The sequence below is a fragment of the Ovis canadensis genome, chromosome 6, assembly GCF_042477335.2.
Source record: "Ovis canadensis isolate MfBH-ARS-UI-01 breed Bighorn chromosome 6, ARS-UI_OviCan_v2, whole genome shotgun sequence".
In the NCBI taxonomy this organism is placed as follows: domain Eukaryota; kingdom Metazoa; phylum Chordata; class Mammalia; order Artiodactyla; family Bovidae; genus Ovis; species Ovis canadensis.
Genome location: NC_091250.1, coordinates 87252772 through 87280652, shown reverse-complemented (window position 1 = coordinate 87280652; position 27881 = coordinate 87252772). Strand labels below are relative to the sequence as shown.

General features: G+C 39.8%; 1 protein-coding gene across 1 annotated transcript; it reads right to left on the bottom strand.

Moving 5' to 3' along the window:
* Nucleotides 1–528: 528 nt before the first annotated feature.
* Nucleotides 529–27881, bottom strand: TMEM165 (transmembrane protein 165). Its single transcript, XM_069594142.1, has 6 exons — nucleotides 27104–27881; nucleotides 16743–16968; nucleotides 6661–6836; nucleotides 5931–6113; nucleotides 2112–2217; nucleotides 529–1354 (listed from the first exon to the last, which is right to left on the bottom strand). Exons 1-6 carry the CDS (start codon nucleotides 27308–27310, stop codon nucleotides 1278–1280), a joined length of 975 nt encoding a protein of 324 aa, XP_069450243.1. The 5' UTR covers nucleotides 27311–27881; the 3' UTR covers nucleotides 529–1277.

Sequence of the window (27881 nt, the reverse complement as noted above, 5' to 3'; positions counted from 1 at the left end):
TGCTGTGATGAGGCAGCCTTCACCATAATCAGTGATTGTGGTCTCTAGAACTAAACTGTCCAGTTTGACCCCCTGCTGTACCAAGAGTTAACCTTTTAAAAAAACTTTACATTTAGTACCGACTACCTCACAGAACTTTGTGAAGGCTTATTCAGTCGCTAAGTCATGTCTGACTCTTGGCGACGCCAGGCTTCCCTGTCCTTCATCATCTCCCGGAGTTTGTTCAAACTCATATCCATTGGGTTGGTGATGCTATCCAACCATCTCATCCTGATGCCCCCTTCTCCTCTGCCCGCAATCTTTGCATCAGGGTCTTTTCCAATGAGTCGGCTCTTTGTATCAGGTGGCCAAACTATTGGAGCTTCAACATCAGTCCTTCCAGTGACTATTCAGGGTTGATTTCCTTTAGGATTGTGAAGGCTCAGATAGTGGTTTAAACAGTCAACTTCAGAAACTGGTCTATAAATACCAATATGACTGATAAATTAGGAAATTAGGAGCTAGCGTAACACACAAGGAAAAACAAGCACTGGTCATACCACTTTTATTTATGTTGTATGTTACATTGTTTATTCAATATAGAAAAAATATGAATACACTCACAGTATTCTCTTAATTTGGTAATTCCACATGGTCAAATATTGACTGTTACTGTATTGGGTCTTCTACCCAATTAAAAAAGAGGAAGAAAGGACCTGGCAAACAGTTGTCATGTTAATAACAGCAATACCTTTCTCTTGCTCTTAAAAGACAAATTTTGAAAAGACTTCTGATTAAACTACTGCTTACTGGCTCAGGAAAATGTTTTAAAAGACAGAAATTAATTCATTCTTTCCCCCAGGAAGAATTTTAAGGTAAACATTTTAAAACACCCGGTTATCCAGGAGAAAATTTATATTCTTTACAAAGGGATCAGTCAGTGCTGAAAAAAAATCAAGTGGCAGACCCCCCTGAACAACGGTTCTCTATATAATACTATGCCCACCTCACCCCCAGCCAAAAAGGAAAAGCCAATAAAATAAAAATGGACTTTATAGTAACATAATTATGCTGGAGAAAAGGAAAAACTCACACAAGTATCAGGTTTCTTTTAAAACTCCATTTTGCAAATAGAATCAGTGATTATTTCTTTTGGACATAATACTTCCATTAAGTGGGTCAAACTCACAAACCAATGCTACAAAATACAGTATTTTCCATCACTTTTAGTTATAATATACACTATGTACATAAAGTTACCTATCTTAAACTAAATACAAATGAACAATAATAGCACATTAAAAACCAGAATCGGGACTTATAAATAGTGCAGAAAATGCAAACGCCAAAAATACAATGCCTCCTATGATTGTCACTGTAAGAGAACAGAAAAAAGTTAAAGGCAAATTCCTCTAAGTCATGATGTTGCCTATTCTAATAAACTCAAAAAAAAAAATTAGAAACACTTCAACCTCATTTCCACAGTAAAATACTTAACGTGCCCAACTCTAAACAGGTAAGAATTTATTTTCCAGCACTGTTTTAAAAACAATTATATTAAATTCAGACAATGCTGATAGGCAACAATAGAACTATAACTCATCTTAAAAGCCAGTTATGGGGGTTGAAGGAGTAGAAAGGCTCAAAAGGGAGGGGATATATATACATATAGCTGATTCACTTTTGTACAGCAGAAACAATATTGCAAAGCAATTTTACTCCAACTAAAAAAAATTATAAAAATTTTCAACAACTTCTGAACAAGCAAAGAGACTATTTCTATTTCATTTTTAAGATCAGGTACATAGGAAATTTTCAGCTGAATCAGTAAATATAATCTCCACCTATGATTTCCAATTCCGTATATGTTTCAAAGCTTAAAATTTCTCAAGTGTCCACATAACTTGACAAAAAGCTACTATGAATCCAGTAATGCTTTGACGTGACTTTGTATTTTACTAACATCTACACATGTGAAAAACAGCCCATGTTTGCAATAGCAGAACCAATACGCTGGACTTCTGATTATCGTAACAAAGACACAGTTTACTTTTGAAGACACACATTCTTTTTCTAACCTCAGTGATGCTAAAAGTTAAATGGTATTTTCTAATTAAAAATAAAAGACTTACCAGTTCTGACAGAGATTTTCTGTGCTATCATTCTTCCTCCAATGACGGCCAGTCCAGTGCAGAGGCAGTGTCCCACTGTTCCCCCCACTGCTACACCATAGGGATCCTGGAAACAAGGGCACCGTTAATCTAAAACCAAGGTGGAAACTGCCACCTGAGAAAGATGACTACTTTCCAGCCATGAAAAGAGGTCAGCAAAAACACCAAAGCAGGAAAAAGTTCTACAAATTCAGGTGTGTAATTTATAAAATGGGTAATGGCTGCTTGAAGGAATATGTTCCAATTATACCTAGGACTAGAGATAAAAGGAAAATAAACTCAATGTGCAAGATCAAAAAAACCTAATCCAGTCTTTCAGCAGTTGCTAACCCTATCTCACAGGCAATATTTCACTCAAGTGAGTGCTAAGGAGACAGCCTGGACACCTCTTCCCTCAGGCAGTATTTGATACTCTCTAAGAAACTATGCCAGCCTTTACAGTGTTGTCTGATGATGCTTCCCAAGAAGAGACCGTGCCTCTCAGCCTCTGCTGAGCTAAAGCACCAGGACACAGCATCATTCAGTAGACAACTGCCACCAAGGCAGACTGGAGGCACTCAGACTGGGAGACCAGTGAAAGTTTTCCAGAAAAGACAGCACTGAAAGACAAGCTGGATCACCTGACTTGGCAGCAGGCCAGCAGCAGGAGACAGCCATGAAACACCTGTGTGTTTCTAGAGAGAACCAGTGAGTCACAAGCAAGGAGTCCATCATGGTAGGACGGGGTGTGTCATGAAGCCTCAAGTTTAGACTTTTTAAGACACTGACTGGTTTCTAACTGGGGAGTGACATGACAGGTTGTGCTTTAAAAGTTAAGTCTACAGTGAATGGAGGGAAAGAAGACAAAACCAAGTGATCAACTGAGAAATTCCTCCAGTAGCCCTGGGAAGAGAATGCTGGCCTGGACTGGCATGGAGCCCAGGCAGAAAAAAGCAGATAGATTCTGAGAGAAACTGAAACATGACTGATACATCTTAATGACAAATGACAGGTATGAAAAAAATCAGACTTGACACTCAAGTTCCTCACCCATACTTCTCTAGATGAATTGTAGTGATACCAAGGTGAGTAAAACAGGTAGAGGAATAAAGGAAAATGGAGAAGGGGGTGTGGATGCCAACAGAAGTTAAACGTAGAGAAGTTCAAGAGTCAGCTAGGGTCGCTGGGGAAGCAGCGATGGGACTGAAAGTAATAATCCCAGGAGAGCAGGGCGGAAGGTGTTGACGATACGGTCATGAGGAAGGCAACATTGAAGGATGACAGCAGAGAGGAGCCCAAGGGAGACTGAGCAGGTGACCAAGCAAGTAGCCTCCCAAGAAGACCACAGCAGGACCCATCCGTGGCCGCAGTGAGCTTAAAGCACCGCTGAGTCAGAAACTGAGTCCAGTGTGTTTAGCAAGCAAGGAAGTAGAGCCAACTCCTGTTCCCATCACAGCCAAGCTCTCCGAGGCTCAGGGAAGTAGGGCACGAAGAAGCTTTATATTTGGAAGAGAAGCAGAATTAAGGAAGGGGTAGAACTTTTTTAGATGAGAAACACTCGTGCATGCTAAAATGCTAACAAGACTGGGCTGGAAGGAAGGCAGAGATTCTAGGCTCTAAGTGGAGCATAGAGGGCTGAGACCCAAACAGGCGGGAGAGGACTGTCACTGTGACGGGTGGCAATGAAGAAACGACTTCTGCTTTCCTCCGTGAAGTAGGAAGCAGGCCCATTTGCTGGGGTGGGCAGTGTGTGTGCCAACTGGGGAAATGGAGACAACTGGAAATGTGTTCATGCGGAACGGAAAAGTGGGACCGCATTCCACAAATTCTGTGCATCACACCCTGTAAAACTAACAGAAGATGGTTTCATTCTATTTAAAAATGACACCTGAAAAATCACTGGATTAAATAAAATTAAATGGTTCCTTTAATACAGGATTTTTCAGTCTTTGTTATTTTGTATATTCCATCTTCAAAATGAAAAACCACGTTATAGTATTTGCCAAATTTACTGGACCTTGGAACCTTTTTCCTCAACCTTTTTCTTTGTTGTTGTTGAGTACCTATCAACATCTCAAAGGGCACTAGAGGATTCTGTGAAATTCAAAGTGGGAATGCTGAATTTTACTGGAAACAGAAATGAAGTTTAGACCAAAATGGAGTGAATCAGACTACAGCATGGATTATACAAAAAAGTTGCCCCCCCAAATTAAGAATATTAAAGTAACAAAAACAGACGCCCCTGAAGAGCTCATTACCTGTCCCTGTGGTGCTGAGTGTAGAAGGCAGCTAACACCCAGTGCCCCCTGTGTCTGGGACCCCACATGCATTGTCTAGTTTCAGCCCCAAACCACCCAGGAAGCAGATGCTGCAGTCATGTGCTCACGTGGCAAGAGACTCGACCCCAGGAAGCATTCACTGCACTGCTGGCAGGCAAGCAGTGGGCCACAGGAACCCAGGGAATGTTGAGCCTGTCCCAAGTTACTCTGGGCCATTTAGGTGACAGTATTAGGAAAAAAGCAACGATTCCGCCATCATGACATCTCACATGGCAGAACCACCACCACCACCATGAAATGATCACTTACTTTCAAGTCCCAGTTCTGGCAATCTGAATGCCAGTAAAAAAGGCTATAAATCAAGACAAACATAGGGCAAAGCCATTAAAATGACATTTAAAAAGAAAGTTTATTTTTAAACATAGGACTCAAAAAATTGAGTTCCCTTTTTCCCCCAAAAAATACAACATTTTTGAGGCTTCTTTGACAAAACTGTCCAGCTTTAACTATTTTAGCCCTGGCCTTCAATTCTTGTTTTATATTCTTAACTGCAGCCTAAGCTGAGCAACTCATTCTTTTATGGTAGATACCTCCTAGGAGTTAAAAACAAATTCAAATCAAGCTTGCTATCTAAAATCTTATCATCTGACTAAAAACAATGTGATTTAATAGATATAAAATAAGAAATAGCATTAGTTAAGATCAACAAGAGCTGAAAAGTAGCAGCATTTCTGTCCCACAACTGTTTCCTCAGCAGATCTTAATCCGTGTGAACAACAGACCCTCGTGTAAACTTTACTATTCCCTTCAAAATAAATAAGGATTTAACATTTTCTTTAAAAAGTTATCTTTTACAGAGTGGCACCTGACAACTCTGAACAAGATACAGGAGAAACGCCTAGAAGGCAGACAGTCTTGGCTCTAGTCCTTGACCTTGCTACCAACAACTAGCTTCTGTCCTAGTGACAAGCCACCCAGTCTCTCTGGGCCTCAGGAATTGATCTATAAAGAAAAGGCTAGGACAAGATGATCTGAGATCTCCTCTGCCTTAATATCTTAGGACTGAGTAGCCTAGGGCTAAGACTTAAATTTTCTAAGTAACCTTTGCAACACTCAATTTTTTTAGCACGAGGAATGGAAGAAACCAGAGATACCTACTTTTAATGCTTTAGGTATTTGCCAAACTGGCCTTCAATAATTATATACCAGTTTATGTTTTCAACAAATATATAAAGGAAGGTTCTGAGAAAAGAAAAAGAAAAAAAAAAAAAAAAACTAAGCCAAAACAACAGCCACACTGTCATTTTGGCAAAACTCAAAGAGGAGTCAAAAGAGAGTAATCTGACTGATTGTAGAAACTGGGGAAAGGTCAGTTTTAAAGGTTAGCATTGTTATTAGACCTAAAACATATTGTCAAGCATATGAAGTCATCCCTTGACCCACCTTGACTCTGTCCAGTGACCTCTGGAGCAAAGTAATGATAGTTTTAATACAGAAGCAGTTGTCTCCAAGTACCACTTACCTCTCTAGCTGCCAAAACAATTGTAGTCAGTTGAGAGCGATCACCCCATTCTGCTAAGAATGTTAATGTAAGAGCCTGAACAAAGATGGGTGAAATAAAATGCAGCCACTTTTTCTGAGGTATTGTTGTGCTTGTACCAGTTTCAACATCTCCTGGTCCATTTAAGAGTTTGGTTCGTTGAAACTAAATTAAAAAAAAAAAAAAAAAAAAGACAGTAACCCCAGAAACCAAGCCAGTATGGCCCAAAATGCTTAATCTTTCTTTTAAAGAGTGTTTAAAGTCTATGGGAATATGCTCTCAGAAGCTAAAGTTATGTTGATCCCAACTTATTTTTTGAACCACTGGTCTCATATGACAACAAATGCAATATTCTCAATTTTTCCAATTCTTCCCAACAAAATAAATAAAACATTTATTGATCACTTGTTACCCTAGATGCTGTGGAAAGAAACAGGGAAAATTATAAACAAGTTCCTATTTTTCAGGAGCTTATAATCAATCTAATTAAGAAACCTGATTACAGGTGTTCAATATTTATCCCTGAGGCCCTTCTCTACCAGATTTCCACTAACCCAGTCCTATCACAGCCAGATGTAAGAATGGAAACCAAACAAAATAAGCTATTTCTGTGTAGCCCACACATCTCACAGATATGGATGACCACTGAAAAACTTCTATATCGTGTTTACTCTTAATAGTTGAGTGCCTTTTTAACCGCACTCTGACTTACTTCTTCATCTTTTTTCTTTAATTCTGCTTGAACTTCTTCTAGTTCCTCTTGACCTTCATCTGGACTCATCTTTAAGCCTTCCCGAAGCATTCTAATGCCAAAAATGGCAAATAATGCAGTTGAAACATAGTATGTATACACCCTGGGGATGACAGTGGTGGCATAACCAAACAAAACTGCAAGAAAATGCAATGATGTGTCTGATTAATTAGCAGATTATACACCAACCAAAGAAACAGCTAACTTCAGAAGTCATCATTTACCCCTGTTTTAAAGGGAAAATGGTCCACATTAGAAGCTAACAGGTAAGAATCTTAAATTCTACTTCTTTCTCTCCACTAATATTGAGCCCTTACGTCTAACCAATGACCTATCTATCACAGTTTAGCAAGAAATCAGTGGTGCAGCTGAAGGTGGCAGAGGTTCCACACAGACTCTCGGGAGATCTAAAGATAATCATCTCTTCAGACACCTTCCGCCAGAGGCTGGCTTGCCACAGGTCATTCAGGGCACAGTTCTTTAGTTAGGAGAGTAACTTTGATGTACTCTACACATCTCATGATCTTATAACCTGGAAGCTATATACAACTGTCCTACATGATATTTCTTCATCACAGATCTAAGTTACAAACCTCTATCGTGAAGAATCATGACAAGATTCTTATGTGGCATGTTCAAACTATGCTTCTTTGCAACTATTTAAAATAAAAATACTTTGTGAAGGAAAATAATTCCATACATATATATATATACACACATATATACATAACAGACTCAAACTTCCTCAGTATTATTCTTTCCTCTCATTAAAGTATAGAGGGATTAACTGTATAAGTTACACAAAAAACTACACCTGGAACTATATCAAGAATCCAAACCCTAACTGTGAAACACATTCACATTGATAATATAAAGTTAGTAATTAAAAACTATGGCAGGGCCAGAGGGCATTTCCATATATATAATAAATACAATTACTCTTCACTTTACCAGCTCTTTTTCTAAAATGGGCACAACACTTATAAAACTGCCTAATCGGATATATAACTGCATAGGTGAACCATTCCCTGATTCATTATATTACAAAATGAAAAAGACTTTAAAATCATGTTTAGAAACGTAAGTCTATGCTTCTGTGCATATCAATATATAAGTTATACACATATGTGTATATATGTGGCCCCCTCCCACACACACACACACAATACAGACATATTTTCTAGTTCTGTCCACTGAGAAGGCCCAAATGTCTCAGTAACAAGGAACATTGGAACTTTGCACTCAGCTCTTGGTTTCTAATGTGTTTCCCACTAAAAGGCTCTTCAGAGAAATTGCTAATTCCAGGACCGGGCAAAGCAGGTGTAAGATGAACCTGCACTATCTTGTTATATTAGAAAAAAAGGAAGAACAAAAACAAAAAATAGCATGTCACAAGGACACCGGAGTCATCGGCCTGGAGGGGTGCCCAGCTGCCCTATCTTGGGTAATTTAAGGAACAACAGAGTTAAGTAATTAATTACAAACCACTGAAAAAAAGGAGTTCATCAGTTTACATTAATAATAAACAGACAAACCAATGTGAGTGGGGAGAGTTCTTTCTTGGAATAGCATATCAGGGCTCACTGGTAAATGTGGGTGGGATTTTGGAATTAGCCATTATTTTGCAAGCATCGAGGCAGAGTTCAGATCATGTAAGAGCCATCAACTGATGCTAAACAATGGGGAGTAGGGTTATCTGTACTGTCTTAAAATGTCTCCCAAAAGATTACAAATTAACTGTGAGGGAGGATAAAGACAGTGTAGCCTTTACTAGGAGACCATCAGTGAGGGACAAGTGGGTGCCTCATGCTTCCAGGTGTGACTTTCTTCAGAGGGGCACCCGTCAGCTCTGCGGGGTTCTAGTCAAGAATACATAACCCCAACCCAGTCACGAGGCAAAAACCAAACAAACACAAAATGAGGAGCTGCCCATTAAAGGGGGAGGGGGATGTAGCTTCGAAAAAGTATTATACATAAGAAAGGCCTATAGAAACATTTCAGATTAAAAGCTAAAGAGAACTAAATGCATTATCTGACCTAGACTCGATCCTCTACAGGAGGACAGAGACTATTATCAGATCAACTGACAAAATTAAAATATGGATGATAAGATTAACATATCAACCTATGTCTATAAAGATGTATACTGTGCATATATACTTTCTCTACAGATATATAAAATGTGCATATTGTACACCTAGAGATACACAGAGATATAAAGAGAGAGGTCACAAATGCTAAAGAAAATGTGGTAAAAATGTTAACAGGTGAATCTGGATAAAAGGTATATAGGTATCCAACGATCTTATTTTTGCAACTTTGTAAATTTAAAATATTTTCCATAAATGGTTTTTAAAATTTTAGAAAGAAATGCAGCAGATCTTTTAAATCTCCTCAATTTAGTTTTCCTTTTATCTTCAGATAATCTAAAAGAACTACTTACTGACACAGTCCCATGATTTCTGCCTTGACATCTCCATAGAGAGCAAAAAACTATCTGGCACTCTAACACTGTTCTTCTTCCCCTGGTTACTGTCCCTCTATTTCCTCTTTCTTTGGAAGCCTTTCCTCAGACACTTGAGTACTTTGGTTCTGTGAACAATGAGAGGTTATTTCTCTTTAAGCAAGTGATTTGCATCAAGTCAAAAATCACTGACTTACAAGTAATTAAACTGAAAACATGTGGCACAAGAATATTAGTTGCGGGGGAATAAACGGGCCGAGGGTTAAAAACTAGGCGGAATGTCAATATTTACGGTACCTTCTTTTTCAGAGATAAGAATGTAACTAGAAGCAGGGGATGTCTTAGAAACCAAGAGAATAAAAAGATGAAAATGCCCATGAATGTGGTAAGAGGGGCTCATTAAAATGAAAACTGAACTCTGTAATTAGGAAAGCTGATTACTGAAGGCTCTGAAACACAGAGTTTCCAGTTTGTGGAAGATGAAGTTTATGAGATCTATTTCCCTAAGTTCAACTTCCACAGGCACATTCGCACATGCGGGTCCTCCATGCCCACATCCCGGTCCTCCATGCCCACATCCCTTCACAGCTGCCCTCTGCCCCTCTACCAAGATGCCTTTCACGCAGCTTCCTACAGTGCCTTTCTCACAGCATAAAAAGGTATCATAGGGCACCAAAGAGAGGGTCTGAAATACTGATACACCTAGTCAAGGCATCATAAACCAGAGATGGGGCTTCAGTCCTCCCTGTCTTACACAAGTTTCTGATGCCGTGGCATTGAAATAAGAGCGTGACAGGCACTGCAAACAATGGCCGTGGATGAGAAAGAGAATCTTTTGGCTTCAATAAGTTTTACTTAGAAATTGTGCTTCTTTCATCCCCAAACCAGGGGCATGCTCTTCCCTAAGGCAGAGTCTTGCTATAACAAAGAGAGCATCACAAAGATACTAAATCTCAGTGGCTTACTTTCCCATGCAGCTCAAGCCTAGCTGGGCTTCCAGGCCCAGTCTCGCCAGCCAGCCATTTTAGAATCAGAATTCTAAACAGACAGTTGCCATGGACATATATCATGTTTATTAAGTTAAAAAACCAAGTAAATGTTTTCTGATACAAAATAAACCTGACTTAGATGGTTTACTATGGACCAATTGTCATAGCAGTGTGACAGACATTTTTCATAAATTGAATGAGCTAAATCTGTAGCTCCAAGGCCCCATTAAACATGTAATATGACACAACTTTAAAATCCCTTATTGATAAAAGTACACTGAAATTAAAAATATTTCAATTTTCTCAATTACTTCCTTCTAAATATATCCAGTTAAACAAAGGACCTCTAAATAAAAGACTAATATGAATAAGTACAGTCATTTGATTAATTTTAGAAAAAATTTTTTGCTATACTTGATGGTATCCAACTGCTTTTAACAAAATTGACAGAAGGCCTTATTAAGTTGTCAGTTGGTAAATCACTTGAAATCACTTGGTGATAGACTAATATGTGATTTTTAGCATATAACCCAGGAGTTCAATGAACTGAGTGACAAGGCTATAACAAAATTCCTTCCTGTCTGCTTTGGTGAATAAAATATCTCAGCCCTTATATCTATGTTTCTTTTTAAAGATCAGAATTGACTTTAAACCTAGCTTCATTCTAGCAATAAGTATAAAAAATGGACAATTTTAAAAGTACAGTTCTATCATCTCATTATGAGATGCATTTCCAACTTTTAAAAAGTGTTTACTTAAATTTGTGATATATTTTATTATGATCAACTCTGTCCTAGTAACTATAATTCAACTGATAAAAAAATTTAACATTTATAGACTTAATAAAGGAAATTTTCACTATGTTCTACAATTCAATTTAAAGGTGTTTTTGCTACAGATAAATATGACAATGTGATCCACAGAAGACTTTCAAGCAAAAAATTTATCATAGGGATAAAGTTCTGTGAGGAAAGTAAATGAAAATAAGAATTAAAGGAGAGAAAAGAACAATGTAAATTTCCAAATGTTTATTTAATATTAAAGGAATGATGGTGTTGGTAAAGCTAAGGATCAAACTCCCAATGGTATTTAGATTCCACTGGGTGAATCTTATTTTTGGCCACATCTCAGCATATGGAACTTCACTCACCAGGGATTGAACCCACATTCCCTGCAATGGCAGCACAGAGTCTTTACCACTGAATCACCAGCAGAGTCCACCATTGGGTGTATTTTAAAAGAACAGGGCAAGTAGACCCAAGACCTGGGACAACTGGCACAGGCCCACTCTGGCCAAGTCAGGAAGAAAATCAATGGTAACCTTACAGCTGCCTCTTGTTTAGTTGCTCAGTTGTGCCCGACTCTTTGCGACCCCATGGACTGTAGCCTGCCAGGCTCCGCTGTCCATGGGATTCTCCAGGCAAGAATACTGGAGTGGGTTGCCATCTCCTTCTCCAGGGGATCTTCCCGACCCAGGGATCAAACCCAGGTCTTCCGCATTGGCAGGCGGGTTCTTTACCACTAGTGCCACCAGCAAGCCCACAGCTGCTCTTATCTCCCAGCTCATCCCTTTGAGGCCCTCATCCAGATCTGCCTTGAGTTTTCTATGGTCGCTCCTCCCAAGGAACAAACTCACAAAAACTGAGAAACTGCCTCTCTTGATGGGTCTGAATTTTAGTGAGAAATTTTGAAAAAAGCTAAAGACCAGATGGAGGCTGTTCAGACATCAAGCTCTCTTCACGGTGGGATGTAGGAGGAGACACTCTCAGAACCGCTGTATTACCCAGCAGCCCATCCCACTTCCACCAGGCATCCCTGGTCACAGACCCAACACATTTTTAGGCAAGCAGTTGGTTCTAAACAAGTATCTATTGAATTAATTGTAATTAAGGGCTTCCCTGAATGGCTCAGCGGGTAAAGAATCGGCCTCCAATGCAAGAGATACAGGAGACTTGGGTTCGAACCCTGGCTGGAGAGGATCCCCTGGAGAACGGAAATGGCAACCCACTCCAGTATTCTTGCCTGGAGAATCCCATGGACAGAGGAGACTGGTGGGCAACAGTCCAAATCCAAAGGGTCACGGAGTTGGACACGACTGAGCAACTAAGCATGCATTGCAAATAATGTGAAAATATCCAAATAAATGGTTCAACAGTTGTGTCCTGGGCACAGCTGGGCCATACCTAGATGCAAAGCCTTTTTATGATAAGGAGGAAGAGAGCTAACTGGTGTAGAACTAACAAGATGGCTTGCTTGTTTTATTTCATCTAATCTTACTATTCTTTAAGGATGGTGCTAATATTATCCTGAGTTTACAGCAAAGATTCTCCAGGGGCTTAAATAACTTAGAAAGTCATAATGGAGTAAAAATATAATTATTTTCTAATCACTTTTTAGCTTCAAACCTTTTCCCAATAAAGTCTTAATTATCAAACAGATGACAGTAAAATTTTTCTCAAAGGAAAGACTGGGGGCCCATAGCTCCCCCGACTGTGTAGCCTCCAGGCTTCATCCCCCTCTCCCTGCAGAACCTCTTATCCTGAAGAAAGCCATTGGAAACCCTTGGATTCAGAGTCAGACACAGCTGCCTCTGAATCCCAGCTCCACTGCCTGTGAGCCATGGGACGGATGATATGTCCCTCTCTCTGTCCATCTGCACCAGGAGAGGACTTGCCCTAAAGACGCCCTGAAGTGTCATGCACACAGATGGCACTCAGCAGACAGCAGCCACGTGACCTGCTCCTGTTTGCATAATGAGCAGGCAGTAGAGGCTGGATTCAGCCCCAGGTTCAAGCTGTCAGATTCCATGCCTTTCCTGCCACTTGCACCCTCCAAAAGCAGCTCCAGGCCCCTAAATAGAACGCAGAGAAAGGGCTCAGGATGCAAAGGCAAGCCAGTTTAGGAGCAAATCTGGAATGCTAACAAGAAAAAAAACACTGTCAAACTGGAAATTTCACAAAGGAAAGCAATATCCCCACACTTACAGACTGCTGAAATTCGCCAGCACTGAACTCAACCGTCTAGGGTGCATTAGTTCAGTATGGACAAGGCTGATGAGGAAACAGAGTGGCAAACAGATCTGAGCAGCGCAGCAGGGTTTAACCTGCCCTGAAAGACTGCTAAACATGCATGACATAAGGGACTTCTTTCGTTTTGGAATTTCTTTTTTCATCAGTTTGCAAATGCAATATGTATTTAAATACTGTATAATAAATGTTAAAATACTGGTAAGATTAAAAAAAAACCAACTATAACAATTTAACGTTCAACATACCCAAAATTACATCTTTGAAACTTCTTGAATTTAAGATGAAAAGTGAGAGGGGGCACATAGTCTTTTAATGATTTTAGAGATATACAGGGAAGAGGCTTAAAGACCACTGATACAGCCTGTTCCTTCAAATAGTCCACGTGAGGAGCTGTCAGTGCCAGCAGTCAGAGGGAGACAGGCCAAGAGTCAGGACAGAAGAGATCAGCCCTGCTCAGAGCTAAGGGACAGGAGCTAAACCCAAGCTAAACCCAAGCAGAGTGGGGAAAATGTATGGAGCCAGGTTCCGAGCAGGGAATGGGCAGAGAGAGGACAGTCTTCCAGTGGTCCTTAAAGATGGAAGTTTCAAAAATAAAATTCTCTGGTATTACTCAAACTCATTCCAAACAAGTGACTTCACCATTTACAACCTGTCCCACTTATCCTATTTCCTAGAATCAGAATTTGCTTTTGAAGAGAAAGTTGTTTTTATTGTGAAATATGAATAATGCTAATACCCAAATGTGAAAAGTAGTAAATTTTTAAATTCAATAAAATACTCATTATGTTTAAAAAGACAGACTTTAACAAGCATCTAAGCAGCCAGTAATAGCACCTGTCCCATACTGTGTTTCAGGAGAAATCTGCTGCATGCTGAAAGAGAAGGGTGAATGAGTACTTGAAATATAAGAGCTTGTTTTAATACAAACCACAACCCCATGAGGCAGTTATATACTATCTCCAGTTAACAGAGGGGGAATTGAAGCCCCAAGAGGTTAGGTAACTTGTCATTAGGTTAAAACACGGCAGAATTAAACTTTAATCCAAGTTTGATGCTAAGGGGGAAACTCGTTCTTTTCCACCCAACTACATGGCTCAAGGTAGCTTCTGAATCAGAGACTAAAATATGTTCAGTTATTTAGTGTAAGGTTTACATTCTCTTGGTCTTAATTTTTTTTTTTTTTAAACTGAAGCCTATATAATAGTAACTCAAATAGTAATACAAACTGGGACTCTAAGAATGTTTCATTCCTTTACTGATAATGGGTAAGAATAGCTTAATAGTACACAATACACTGAACATGATTCCTCATTATTTGACTTCCAAATATCCACCAACAGGAAACACGCATTTCTCCGTGGTGGCTTGAGTCCTATTTCTTAGATATCAGATATAACAAGACTTAACAAGAAAAAAAGAAAGCAAAAATATCCATAGTGAAAGCAAGGATCAAGGTACTGACAGCTCCTTTCACCTGGACTATCTAAAGGAACAAGCTGTATCGGTGGTCTTCAAACCTCTTCCTGGCACATCTCTAAAATCATTTTGAAAAACTACTTAAGCCCTCTCACTTTTCATCTTAAGTTCAAGGAGTTTCAAAGATCTAATTTTTGGTATAGCAGGTAAAACTGTTAGTTATTTTTTTTAAATGTTTGTCTTTTAAGTGTTTTAACATTTATTACACAATATTTAAATTCGTATTACATGTGCTTGCTAAAATCTGTCTTTTTAAACATATTATAATGAGTACTTTGAATCAAATATATAATTTTACTATTTTTTCCATTTGGATATTAGCATTAGTGAATAAATGAGGAGTATGTATCTTCAGTAAGTGGTGCTGGGAACACTGGACAGCTACATGTAAAAGAATGAAATCAGAATACTCCCTAAACACTAGACACAAAAATGAACTCAAAGTGGATTAAAAGACATAAATATAAGACCAGGTACTATAAAACTCTTAGAGGAAAACGTAGGCAGAAGATTCTTTGACATAAATCTCAGCAAGATCTTTTTTGATTCACTTCCTATAGTAATTAAAATAAAAACAAAAATAAACAAATGGTATCTAATTAAACTTAAAAGCTTTAGCACAGCAAAAGGAAACCATAAACAAAAGAAAAAGATAATCCTCGGAATGGGAGAAAATATTTGTAAACAAAACAACGGACAAGGGATTAATCTCCAAAATATACAAACAGCTCCAGCAGCTCATTATTAAAAAACTAAATAACCGAATCAAAAAATGGAAGACCTAAATACACATTTCTCTAAAGATATACAAATGGCCAAAAAGCACATGAAAAGATGCTCATCATCCCTAATTATTAGCAAAATGCAAATCAAAAGTACAGTGAGGCATTACCTCACACCGGTCAGAACAGCCATCATCAAAAAGTCTATAAATTATGGAGAAGATGTAAAGAAAAGGGAACCCTCCCACACTGTTGGTGGGAATATCAACTGGTACAGCCACTATGGAGAATTATATGGAGTTTCCTTGAAAAACTAAAAACAGAACTACTGTATGACCCAGGCGGACATATACCCAGAGAAAACCATAACTCAAAAAGATACACGCACCCAAATGGCAACTGCAGCCCACGACAGCCAGGATGTGGAAGCAATCTAAATGTCTACCAACAGAGAAGCAGATCAAGAAGATGTGCACATATATACAACAGAATGTTACTCAGCAGTAAAAAAGAAAAAAAAGAACAAAATAATGCTATTTGCAGCAATATGGATAGAACCAGAGCTTGTCATACTGCGTAAAGCCAGTAAGACACAGAAAGACAAATACTATATGACATTGCTTATAGTGAGTGAGTGAAAGTCAGCCAGCCATGTCTGACTCTTTGCAACCCCATGGTCTATCCATGGGAGTTCTCTAGGTTTCTTGCCTAGAGTGGGTTGCGACTCCCTTCTCCATGGGATCTTCCTGACCCAGGGATCGAACTCAGGTCTCCTGCATTGCAGGCAGATTCTGTGCCGTCTGTGCTACCAGGGAAGCCCACAGATTACACGTGGAATCTAAAAAAATAAAAAAAGGGTAGGGATACAAATGAACTTATTTACAAAACAGAAGTAGAGTCATGGCCACGGAAAACAAGCTTATGGTTACCAGGGAATAAGGGCAGGGGGAGGCTGGGTGGCAAGAGATAAACTGGGAAAATCGACTGACATATACACACTACTATATATAAAATAGGTAACTAACAATAACCTGCTGCATAGCACAGGAAACTCTACATAATGCTCTGTAATGGACTAAATGGGAAAAGAATCTTAAAAAAAAATAAGGGGCATGTATCTTGATTGTGAATAGCTAAAAATTTAATTTTAAAAGTGCAATATGGTTTTTAGGAATTTTTGTACTGAAAACATTTTCTGTTTCCTAAGTTCTGGAGCACAAACCAAATTCCAACATAACTGTGTGAACGATCCAGTGATTCAACGCTGTCGTGCGCATGTGCGCTCAGCCACTAAGGGGGGCCCTCAGGGCGATCATGCTTTCTCTTAAATGCAGTAAACTCATCAAGAGGAAAAAGCACTCACCTGATAAACACGTCATTAGGCCCAAGGCAAGCATAGCACCAGCCAATACTGTCAAACGGTTATAGCGCATTGCCATGATGGCTGCTATAAAAAACGTCTTATCACCCAGTTCAGATACAATGATAACTGATATGGCAGCCACAAATGCATGGATAAATCCCAAATTAGTTTGGGTAGCTGGATCTTCTTTATTGGAATGAACTGCAGCAGCTGGTGTAAATCCTTTCTGAAATTAGAAAATACATATTAGCTGTTTTTTAAAAATAATAAAATAAAATAATAATAGCAGTATTTTAAATTATTTAACTTGTAGGTGAATTGAAATTGTTTTTCTATTGTAGTCATTAGACTTATTTACTGTCTAACCACTGCCTCAGTGATGACAGCAACCTCTGATTGATGGTTGTTAAAATGGAAATCCAAGCACAAGTCTACAAAACAATTTAGAAAAAGAGCAGAGACCAGCTCTAGCCACACATTAAAATTACCCTATTTTCTAAATGCATGCGAATTGAGTTCTTAGCTATGCCTCATTCAAATCTTTGTTCATAATTTAGGTGTAAGACCTAAGGTATCCTTATCAAACTTTCAAGTAACAGGAAGCTGAGAGAAATTTCATGAACACTTAAGAGAACAAAGCAGGATCTGAAAGCTCAGTAGGCTAGAGGATGAGCTGGCTCTAGCTAAGCTGAGATCTAGTATCACTGGATATATGGATGGTCCTACACCAATACCCTAGTCTGTAACGCGGCCTAATAAAGAAGATAAGCTGAGTTTTTGTTGCTGTTAAGGCCATTTTGAGTTGCAAATATGACAAAGTTCCAAAAAAGCACCAAGCACTTTAAAGAGTTAATGACAAGTTCATCTTCTGTGCCTCACAGTCCTTCCCCAGAGTTCTGTACTGGCTCTGAGGCACCACATGCTAAGGCACCACCGCCCTCTGAAGGTAACCTCAGACAGAAGAGACTCTAAAACCAGGGGCTGGCAAGCTACTGGTAAGAGTAGATCCAGCTGAAAATGACTTTTCCGTTTTTTATGGGATTGCAAAAAAAAAGACAAAGGGAAGGAGGGAGGGAGAGGGTTGGAGAGAAGTAGGAAAGGAACATTAGGCAACAGAGACCTTAAGGGAGCCTACCAATATGTGGCCAAACCTAAAATATTTATTACCTGGCCCATGACCAAAAAAAAGGTTTGCTAACTCAGGCTCTAAAACAATCACATAAGGACTGGGCACCTAATGTTCCAATAACTGAAAAAGTCTATATGAAAGTCTCTGCGGGCCCAAGGGGTAGAAGTAAAAAGTTACAGGTGGCAGGTTATATATAGCTGAACACAGAGAAAAGAGTTCTACCTCATGAGGGTTTCCAGAGGTTGAAATGCACTGCTAGCCTGTGTGCATTCTCAGTCGTGTCCAACTCTCTGCGACCCCATAGATTGTAGCCTGCCACGCTCCTCAGTCCGTGAATTTTTCAGGCAAGAATATTGGGAGTGGGTTGCCATTTCCTTCTCCAGGGGGCCTTCCCGACCCAGGGATGACACTAGCGTCTCCTACATTGACAGGCTGATTCTTTACCCCTGAGCTACCTGGGAAGCCCATATGACATAAACTTGACTCCCAAAGTCCACGATAAGGATCAGAAAACTTTACTAAAGCATTACTCAGACTAGACCTCTAAGGTAAAGATTTGGGAAATTTAACAATTCAGAAAACATTTGGCATTAGGGCTAAATTGAAAGGGCAGCCTTGGAAGGCCAGCTCATGATTAACCAAGTACCATTTATTCTAGCTTTCTCTCCATCATCATTTTAATTCCAACTATGCTGGTTTTCTTTTGAAAATGAGTTTTCTTTCTATTTAAATACCCTAAGAGCATTAAACATGATAAAAAAAAATATGCATTTTCATTCAGTTTTCACTAATGCAACATTTTCCTCTTGGAAATACTTTTTGTATGAAACAATCTTGTTGCAAAATATTTAGGGCCTGAAATCCAAGAAAATATTTTAGGAATATATATATACCATTTACAACCAATTTCAAACAGAAAATGTTTACTTTTAAAAACAAACACAATAGTGATCAAAACACACATTCTCAGTTTCTTATTTCCCAGCTATAAAACAGAGGCCACATAGCCTCTCCATTCCTTTATGAAATTATGAGGATAAAATAAAACTTGCCTTATAAGCACAAAGCAAAACAAAAGCTGATGCTTGTGAACTGTGGTGTTGGAGAAGACTCTCAAGAGTCCCTTGGAAAGCAAGGAGATCAAACCGGTCAATCCTAAAAGAAATTAACCCTGAATATTCATTAGAAGCTTAAGTTGAAGCTACCAATACTTTGGCCACCTAATGTGAAGAGCCAACTCACTGGAAAAGACCCTGATGCTGGGAAAGATTGAAAGCAGGAGGAGAAGGGGACAACAGAGGATAAGATGGTTGGATGGCATCATCAATTCAATGGACATGAGCAAACTCGTGTGTGAGCAAACTCAGGGAGATAGTAAAGGACAAGGAAGCTTGGCATGCTGCAGTGAATGGGCTCACACAGAATCAGAAACAACTCAGTGACTCAACAACAGCAAAACCAAAACTATATATTCTTAAAATCTTTCTATTTACAGAGCATTAAAAAAAAATCAACTTATAGTTTTTGTTATATATTGAGCTGATCCTGGATAGCCCAAATTAGTGTTAAACAGCCACCAACCATGGTGTGATTAAGAATTTAAAAAAAAAGTATCAGGGTATTATGAAGATGTGTGTGTGTGTATGGGCACACTCAATTGTGTCCATTTGTGACCCCATGGACTGTAACCCACCAGGCTCCCCTATCCGTGGAATCTTCCAAACAAGAATACGGAGTGGCTGTCATTTCCTCCTCCAGGGGATCTTCCCGACCCAGAAATGGAATCTGCATCGTGGGCAGCTCCTGCATTGGCAGGCGAATTCTTACCACTGGGCCACCTGGGAAGCCCACTATGAAGACAGAGGATTTAAAAACTTAAAAGGTTAATAAATGCAGAAAATGATCAATTACTATTCATTCATTTGTTGTCATTACCCAAGTAATTACTATGTGCAGGGACCAGCTTCTTTTCCTAGTTCATCTCCAGAGGGGCAGAATGTAATGGTTAATACATGGGTTCTGGAGTCAGACTGTCAGCGTTCGTAGCCAAGACATTACTGGTTACTGTAGGACATTGGGCCAGTAAGTTTACCTCCCTGTGACTCAAGTTACATCTCTATGATGAGGGGTATCTATCATAGATTGATAAGGTTGGTGTTAGGATTAAATGAATTACTACACGTAAAGCCCTGAGAATGGTGCCTAATACACAATAAACAGTTACAGTTAGTTATTCCAGCACATCACAAACGACCAATTAAATCATCCCAAAACTAATTTCCCAAAACTAATGACCTTAAGCCTAGAACATAAAACACAAATACTTAATTCTGGTAACTATACAATATGTCCCATGTAATCACATACTAATTCCCAAAATGAATCTTACATTTCCTAGTGAAGGATGAGCCAGAGCAACACTGTCCAACAGTAAATAATGCAAGCCACATAATGTAATTTTTTAATTTCTAGAGAATTTCTTGGCAGTCCAGTGGTTAGCCAGATATTAAACAATAAAAACAGATAAAATTATTTTTAATATTATTTTATTTAACCCAATAGACCCAAAATACTACTCTAGGAGTATTTTTCAATTAATGAGATATTTAACCCTCTTTTTTTCCGTAACAAATCTTCCAATTCTACTGTGTATCTACTCACTGCACACATCTCATGCACCTCTCAATTCGGACCTGCCACATCTTTTCAGGTGGTTAAGAACAGTCACACGGCTCATAGCTGTAGTACTGAACAGTGCAGTTCAAGAGTATGAGCTTTTGGTAACCACAAACTTGCTATCATGCAGTCCTACTTCCTTCCTACCATCCTATTATCCTCCTATTTATCTAGATTCCTCAAGACCCAACTTCTGTGGAACCTGCTGAGCAATGCCTACCCCAACAACTCCAGCCCCTAAGGATCCCACTCTCCTCAAACTGAAGGCATGCTGTGGGCAGTGAGTCATGGCAAGTACATAACGGAAATAGTTTGAGACAGGAACACTCAGGGAGTTAAACTTTTTGTATTAGAAACAAGTATAAACATACTGTTATCATTTGAAATAGTTAAAAGAGACAAAATAACTAAATGCCCATACACAGGGAACTGATTAATAAATGGTAGCTGCATTTACTGGAATATTATGGGCTGAAAGTAAGAATGTTTTATATACACTAGTAAGAAAAAAATCACTATGACATTTTTAAGTTGAAAAAAGTATGTCCTACGTATGTGGTCACTGTATTATGTTATGGGGTGGAGAGTCAGGCAGGTTTATAAAGTATACACATAGTTGCTAATGCTCAAGAAATCTCAGGAAACAGTAACAGTGGCCAGGGAAGGAACCAGGATGACTAGAACAGGTGTGGGCAAACTTTCTCTTAAAGGGCCAAACATTTAACCTCTTGGGCCATAAAGTTTCTCTGGTAATTACCCAATTGGTGCTATGGTCTGAGATCAGCCATAGGTAATACTTAAATGAATGGCCGGCTGCTGCTGCTGCTGCTAAGTCACTTCAGTCGTGTCCGACTCTGTGCGACCCTATAGACGGCCTCCCACCAGGCTCCCCCATCCCTGGGCTTCTCCAGGCAAGAACACTGGAGTGGGTTGCCATTTCCTTCTCCAGTGAATGGCCTAGCTCTATTCTAATAAAACTTTACTTACAATAAGACGCAATCAGTGGTAAACTAGTTTGCTGACCCCTGAGCTAGAATACAAGAGGAGACACACTTTTACCTTTTGGATTTTTCACCATGCTCATGATTAAAGACACCTATTATGCCCCACTTCAAAAATCACTTGACCCAATCTCTTACCCCAGCCATGGATGATCAATTCTGCAAGCTGTAACTGGCTTCAGGCAGATCCAACCAGAAAATAACTGTTCTGCACACCCTTATTCACTTATACACTACCCAGAAGTGTGGAGGAATCAAACTCTACGGGCCAACCTTTTACCAACACCGAGGAATCAATTCTGAGGTTCATTTCATAGAGCTCCTGGAAAGTCTCAACAAGATGTGTGCTAGTCACTCATGGAGCAGATAACTTGAAAATTCATGAGGTACATCGACCTCCTTCCCTGGACTGACAATTTGAAAGAAAACAGGCTTTATTCTGAGAACAGGGAGTAAACCATCAGATGAATGACTGGAGTAAGATAAGAAAGATAAACTGGGCCCACACTGAAACGCCTGTATGTTTATGGACCAGCTAAGAGGCAAGGGAGAAGCCTTTTAAAGTTTTTGAGTAGAAGACACAAACGTAATTAAGGCACCGTGACTAATAGATCAGGACAGAAAGTAAAGAATACCAACCACTGAACCAATTAATTAGGAGGTCTACTGCACAAGACTCATGTTGAAGACACAATAAAGGAAAAAATCCTGTACATGATGAGAAAGAAAAATTATAAAATTTTTAAAAGGCAAAGAATCAAAGATACTATTCATATTCCTCTAAGGTATATGGGAAAGAGGAATAAAAATAAGGGGCCTGGTTTCATACATGTTCGACTTGAGGATAAAAAGCATTTCAAATAAAGATTTCCAAGAGGTTTGGAAATCCAAGAGATTTCAGAAATGAAACACCTGAGTTTAGGCCAGCATAGTCTCAAAGTATGTATTTGGTTGCTGGCAACCTGAATTTATCAGCTAGAGCTTTGCAAGACTAGATTTCTAAGGGAAAAGGCAGAAATTACACTGAAAAAAAAACGAGCTTCAGACAATGTCTATATTTAGGGAAGGGAGTGGAGGAGGGAAACAAAGAGAAAATTGTCTTGGATATTTAGAGAGGCAGGCAGAAGAACACCACAGATGGTCAAGTTAGGGGCAATCATCATTTCACTGAGCTACTAACTAAATGCCATGGATTTTCATACACAGTTTTATTTGACACTCAAAACCTTAAAGCTGTTATCCCAATTTAACATAAAAGAAGAAACTGAGAACCAACAGGGTTAAATAACTCCCTCAAGTTCACGCAAACTGAGGTAAGAGTAGGACTCTTAAAAACATAGAGAGTTAACAGTGTTAAAGAAGAACTGAAAAAGAGCCCTGGATTTAGCAATTAATTAGGTTACAGGTATCCTTCAAAAATGAACTTTCAGTATAAAGACATGGGATGACGCCAGATAACAGAAGACTAAAGCAAGGTGAAAAAGCCGCTAATTCTCTAGTTAGAAATTTCATTTATAAAGCTGAAGAAAAGAAACTAATACAAGCAAGCAGTTAAAACAACTGCCTTTCCCCTCCCCCCTTCCAAACAGGAGAAACCTGTGGGAATGTGTAAGCAGATAAAAAGGACCCAAAGAAAAGGAGAGAATAAAGATACTGAGGAAGTAAAGTACTAGAGGTCAGGAGTATGGGCACAGGGAGAGAGGGGGTATGGAAAGGGCGATAGTTTTGCCCATTACAGAAGGAAGGCAGAAAGTACTAGCATAGAAGCAAATATTTAGATTAGTACAGGAAGGTCAGAGGCAGTGACTATAACTCCAGTTTTGGCATTCCACTGGTCAGTTACACAGCGTTAAAGTAATGAAATACACTCTTCTCCTCAGTACAAATACCATTCTTGCAGATTTGGATCTAAAATCCAAATTATTTACATCCTAAGAGTAGGGTCAATAACTTATCATTAAAAACTAAAGACAAAAAACTTAATAAAACTCTTCTTTACTTAAAGTTAAAATTAGTTTGAAATTGAGAAACTGTGAAAAAGCACCTTCATTTAGAGAATAACCTTTTATTCTTTAGAATAAAAATATTCTAAATATCTAAAGATTCTTCCCTTTATCTTCAAGAAAAGGAAGAAAATAACAACAATGAAAAAAATAATTTCTAGTTCCAGAGTTCAAATGAACACATATGTATTAAAACTCATACAGATAGCTGCATCAGAATCTCCATCTACACATAATGAAACTAGAGAAGATGAAGATGCTTTCTTTTAAACAAAATCTACAGCCTGCTACCAAGAAAAAGATTGATGTCCCTGCAAAAATAAAAACAAAAGTCCCCAACAAGTTACCACACAAGAAGTGAGATTATTTGAAGATAAAGGAGTTAGAGGAAAGTGCTTAAAACTGGCTTATAACTGTCTCCTTGCCATTGCTTTATTGTATCAAGTCAGAAAAACCTTTCCAAAGTTGAAAAAATGTGTGTAAAAAGACATGTATAACTTAAACTGCGACACCACTGATAAACTTGGTTTTAAAAGATGACATTAAAATAAATAAAATTACATTTTATTATAAATATTCATGATCGTCTTTTTGTGGATGGCTTAGCTTTTTAAATATTTTTTATGAATTTACTGTTAATTCATATCAGAATAATATATTTAACAATTAATTTTTATCTTAATGAATGTTTATGTTTGCTTATATAAATGTTATGGTTTTGCAATGTGTTTATAAATTTTGACATTTGAAACGTATTATTTCATTGATTTTTTTAAAATTAACTGCTCTGATAGTAGAACACCAACAAATAAATGCAGTAACATCAGATCACTTCATTCTGAAGCAACAATGAGTAAGACAAGGGTCTTCATGCCTGATAGCTTCAGTCTTAGCTGTAAAGAGGTTAGAACTGGGAGTTTGGATTGGATGGAGCAGGACTGAAACTTAATGAAAACAGACAAAAGTTTAAAATATTGTGTGAAAGGCCTTTGTGTTAAAAGATACTACATAAAAGAAATGCCAAGAAATAGTAAAGTAGAAATACAGTATAGAGAATTTGTTCTGGGTCAAGTGGTAGGCTTCCGTGGATTTATCAACAGTGCTTTGCAACCAGAGCAGTCCTTCTTTAGTCTTCCAGAATACACAGCAAATTACAAATTACCTCTATTAAATCTATCTGAACTCCCTGACCTAAAGGGACTTAATGCTTCTTGGAGTTCATACTCGCGACAGGAAAGAAATTAAGAAAAAATTGAGTATGTCACTAGAGGTGAACTGCATAAATGAAAGGATCCCAGTGATCAACAGGGCTTTTTTCATGGGTTTGTGAAATGCGGTTTATTTATAACTATAAGTTCAGAGTAAACTCCCTCAACTTTTTTCCACCTGATTATGGAGAGAGAAAAAAAAATCCAATGTAGAAAATCCTATTAGAAGTTCAGTAATCTTGCTTCAAAGCACCCTATAGAATACAACTACATTTTTACAATACATCTTACATTTGAAAGCTCCCTAATAAAGGAGATTTTTTTTTCCCTCTCCATTTTCAAAAGAGGAAACTTAACATAGTGGCATGAAAACATATATTGATGTATCCTACATTTTTAAAAGATCTGTTGCATGTAGCTGCAAAGCAAAACAGTTGAAACTTTTTGATATTTGGTGATGCTGAATCCTTGCCTACATGGCTATTAAACTTAACTCTGATGATATCTTACTTCTACCAAGTGGACAAAAAAAAGCAAATGATATTGACATTACATAGTTTAGAAAATATGTGGGGGAAAAAAAACCTCTTCCAACATACTGTAATACAAGAGGAAAAAAAAAACCAACACTTGAGCCAAAACAAAAAGTTACATGAAAATACAATTAAAAACAAAATAATTAGATTCTACTAAAATACAGAAAAAGTTCCTAGTGTCTAAGAAGAACCACCACGAATGTATCAAAATAGAAAAACAAAAATTATATTGTGCCTGTCCCTTCCCTCCACACCCCCAGTTTTAAAGACAGGATTCTTCGGACACTTAAATATGGTCACTGGACACTCTTGCCTTTTTTTTTTTTTTTTACCACAGCTATACTTCTCCCAGCTGTCTAAAAGGGTATCAACCAGCACACCTACCACTATTTGTATCTCAAAAATGACTATATGACCAAAACTTTAATGTAAGACCTGGAAAATTACATAACCCAAAATACTTATTGCTTTAAAATAAACTTCTGATAAAGAGTGAAATGACGAAGGCTAAAAGATGAACATTAAGAATGAATTTCATGAATCAGCATTTCAGTTCAATTTTGGAAGTGGACATGGCAAGCTGGGTCAGCTGGATCCAGGAGTCACAGGCAGGAGAGAGAAATCACTCTAAGTCAGGAAATTTCAGGGAAGTCTTCAGAGAGGAGATAACTGGCTGCTTCTTGAAAAGTGGGAAAGGTTCTGATCAGTGGGCTTCAAGCTCATTAATCCCCTTTTACTTATAGGTCTTTGTTGGAAAGCAACAGAGCACATGGCAGGCCTTGGATGTGAGTACAGTGGTATGACTGGGAGTGGGGCTAAAAAGCCTGGAGGGGTTGACTGCAGTCAGATTACCAAGAAACCTGAATATCCTGCTGAAGAGGCTGGACTGAAATCAGTAAGCCAGGCAACTCACTGACGATTTCTGAGAAGGAAAATGCAATTCAATGGTAGGAAGATTAGTTAGGTGAGGACAGGCTGGAGGTAGCCTGGGGTGGAAATGTGATGGTTGAGTGCCCATGTCCTCTACTAGAAAAGACTACAGAGGATCTGAGTTCAGAAATCCAAACTGGAAACGAGGAGAAAGCTCAGGACCCAGGGTGGGATTAAATATAAAAACGCTGCTGAGATTTTGAACACTGATCACTAAGTGATTCTATTAACATAAATTAAGATGTTAACATCTACTTAGTGAGGGCCAAAACGCAAGATTCTGGTACACTTTAAAATTTAGTCTCTGGCATCCCACACTGCTTGCATACAAAGACAGACTATTCCTCTGCATTCCTCAGGGTTACTTACTACAAGCCAGAGCACGTTTTTAACAGTCACCCTTCCTTATCCACATATATTTGGCAAAAATCACAAGTTGTGCGAAACTGAATCTGGTAAACAGTTCGGGATAAGCTGCTTCAACAATGAAATGGCAGATGTTATTATTCTCAGAGAATAAGAAAAGCCTCCCAGCTGCCCTCCGTTAAAACTTTTCTACTTGGGATGAGTATTTCCAGTTCTCTAGGATCCATCTGATCAACAAGACGCCCCCTTCCTCAGCAGCATCTGCATCCTCCCGAACTAAAGGTTTACAGTGGCCTCCCAGCTCTGCTCTCCCCTCCCCCATAAGGAGCCGGGCGAGGCCAGGGCCCACCCGGGAAGGGCACACTCCCCGGTCTTCCACCCCGGGAAGCCGGGGCCGAGGTCCCCTCCTCGCGCCGGCAGCCTGAGTCGAGGGCGGCGCTCCGGCAGCGGCGAGCCTGGTACCCGGCGCCGCCGGCTCCGCAGCCTCGCCCTCCCGGGCCCGTCCCGCTCACCTCGACCCGGGCCGGCTCGGGGCCCTGCACAGCCGCGGGCTGCGGCTGCAGCTGCTGGGCAGGCGCCGGCGGTTCCTTGTTCCGGTGGCTGAGGGCTTCGTCGGGTACGGCCCGGACCCCGGCCGGGGCCCACAGCAGAGGAACCAGCAGGAGCAGAAACAGCCCGGGCGCAGATGCGCGGCCGCTACCCCGGGCCGCCGCCGCCATCCCGCCCGCCGAGACGGCCGCGGACCGGCGTCTCAGGAGGAAGTGCGGGCGACTGGAAGCTTCGACCCCAAGCCGTTCCTGGACGCGCCCCCCACGCCTCGCCGCCGGCTCAGGGAGGAGCCTGCAGCATGCGGGAAGTAACCAACGGAGGACGTGAGACAGGGCGGGCCGGCGCCTACAGCCGGCGACTGGTCCTCCCCCAGCCCTGACCACACGACTCTGCCAACTGTCTCAGTGCGGCCCGGCCCAATTCCTCCGGGCCCCGCCCCTGCCTGTGACGGCCTCCCATTGGCCCGGCGTCCGCCTCGGCGTCGTGACGTCCTCGGGCAGGTTGAGATGCGGCTCGCGCCGTCCTTCCTTTGGACCCGGCGCTCCCGAGGTGCTGGGAGCCCAGTGACCGTCCTCGTCTCGCATCCTTCCCGCGGCCCACTCTGGAGCCTCTTCATCTCGCTGTGCCCACCGTCCCAGAACCGTGCGGCTCTTTATTTCTTGTTTCCTCCTGAGTCTTCTGCCCTAATATCCAGACCGTCCCCCCCACCCCCATCTCTTCTCTTAGCCTTTCCTAAATGTC

What these genes read in the sequence shown, in the direction of transcription:
- TMEM165 (XM_069594142.1), bottom strand. Translation starts at nt 27,310, where the DNA reads ATGGCGGCGGCGGCCCGGGGTAGCGGCCGCGCATCTGCGCCCGGGCTG. An exon ending in TTGTTTTGGCAGCTAGAGAG is followed by an intron (nt 2,218 to 5,930) that starts GTAAGTGGTACT and finishes CCTTGTTTCCAG; the next exon opens with GATCCCTATGGTGTAGCAGT. An exon ending in GAAAATCTCTGTCAGAACTG is followed by an intron (nt 1,355 to 2,111) that starts GTAAGTCTTTTA and finishes GTTCTCTTACAG; the next exon opens with TGACAATCATAGGAGGCATT.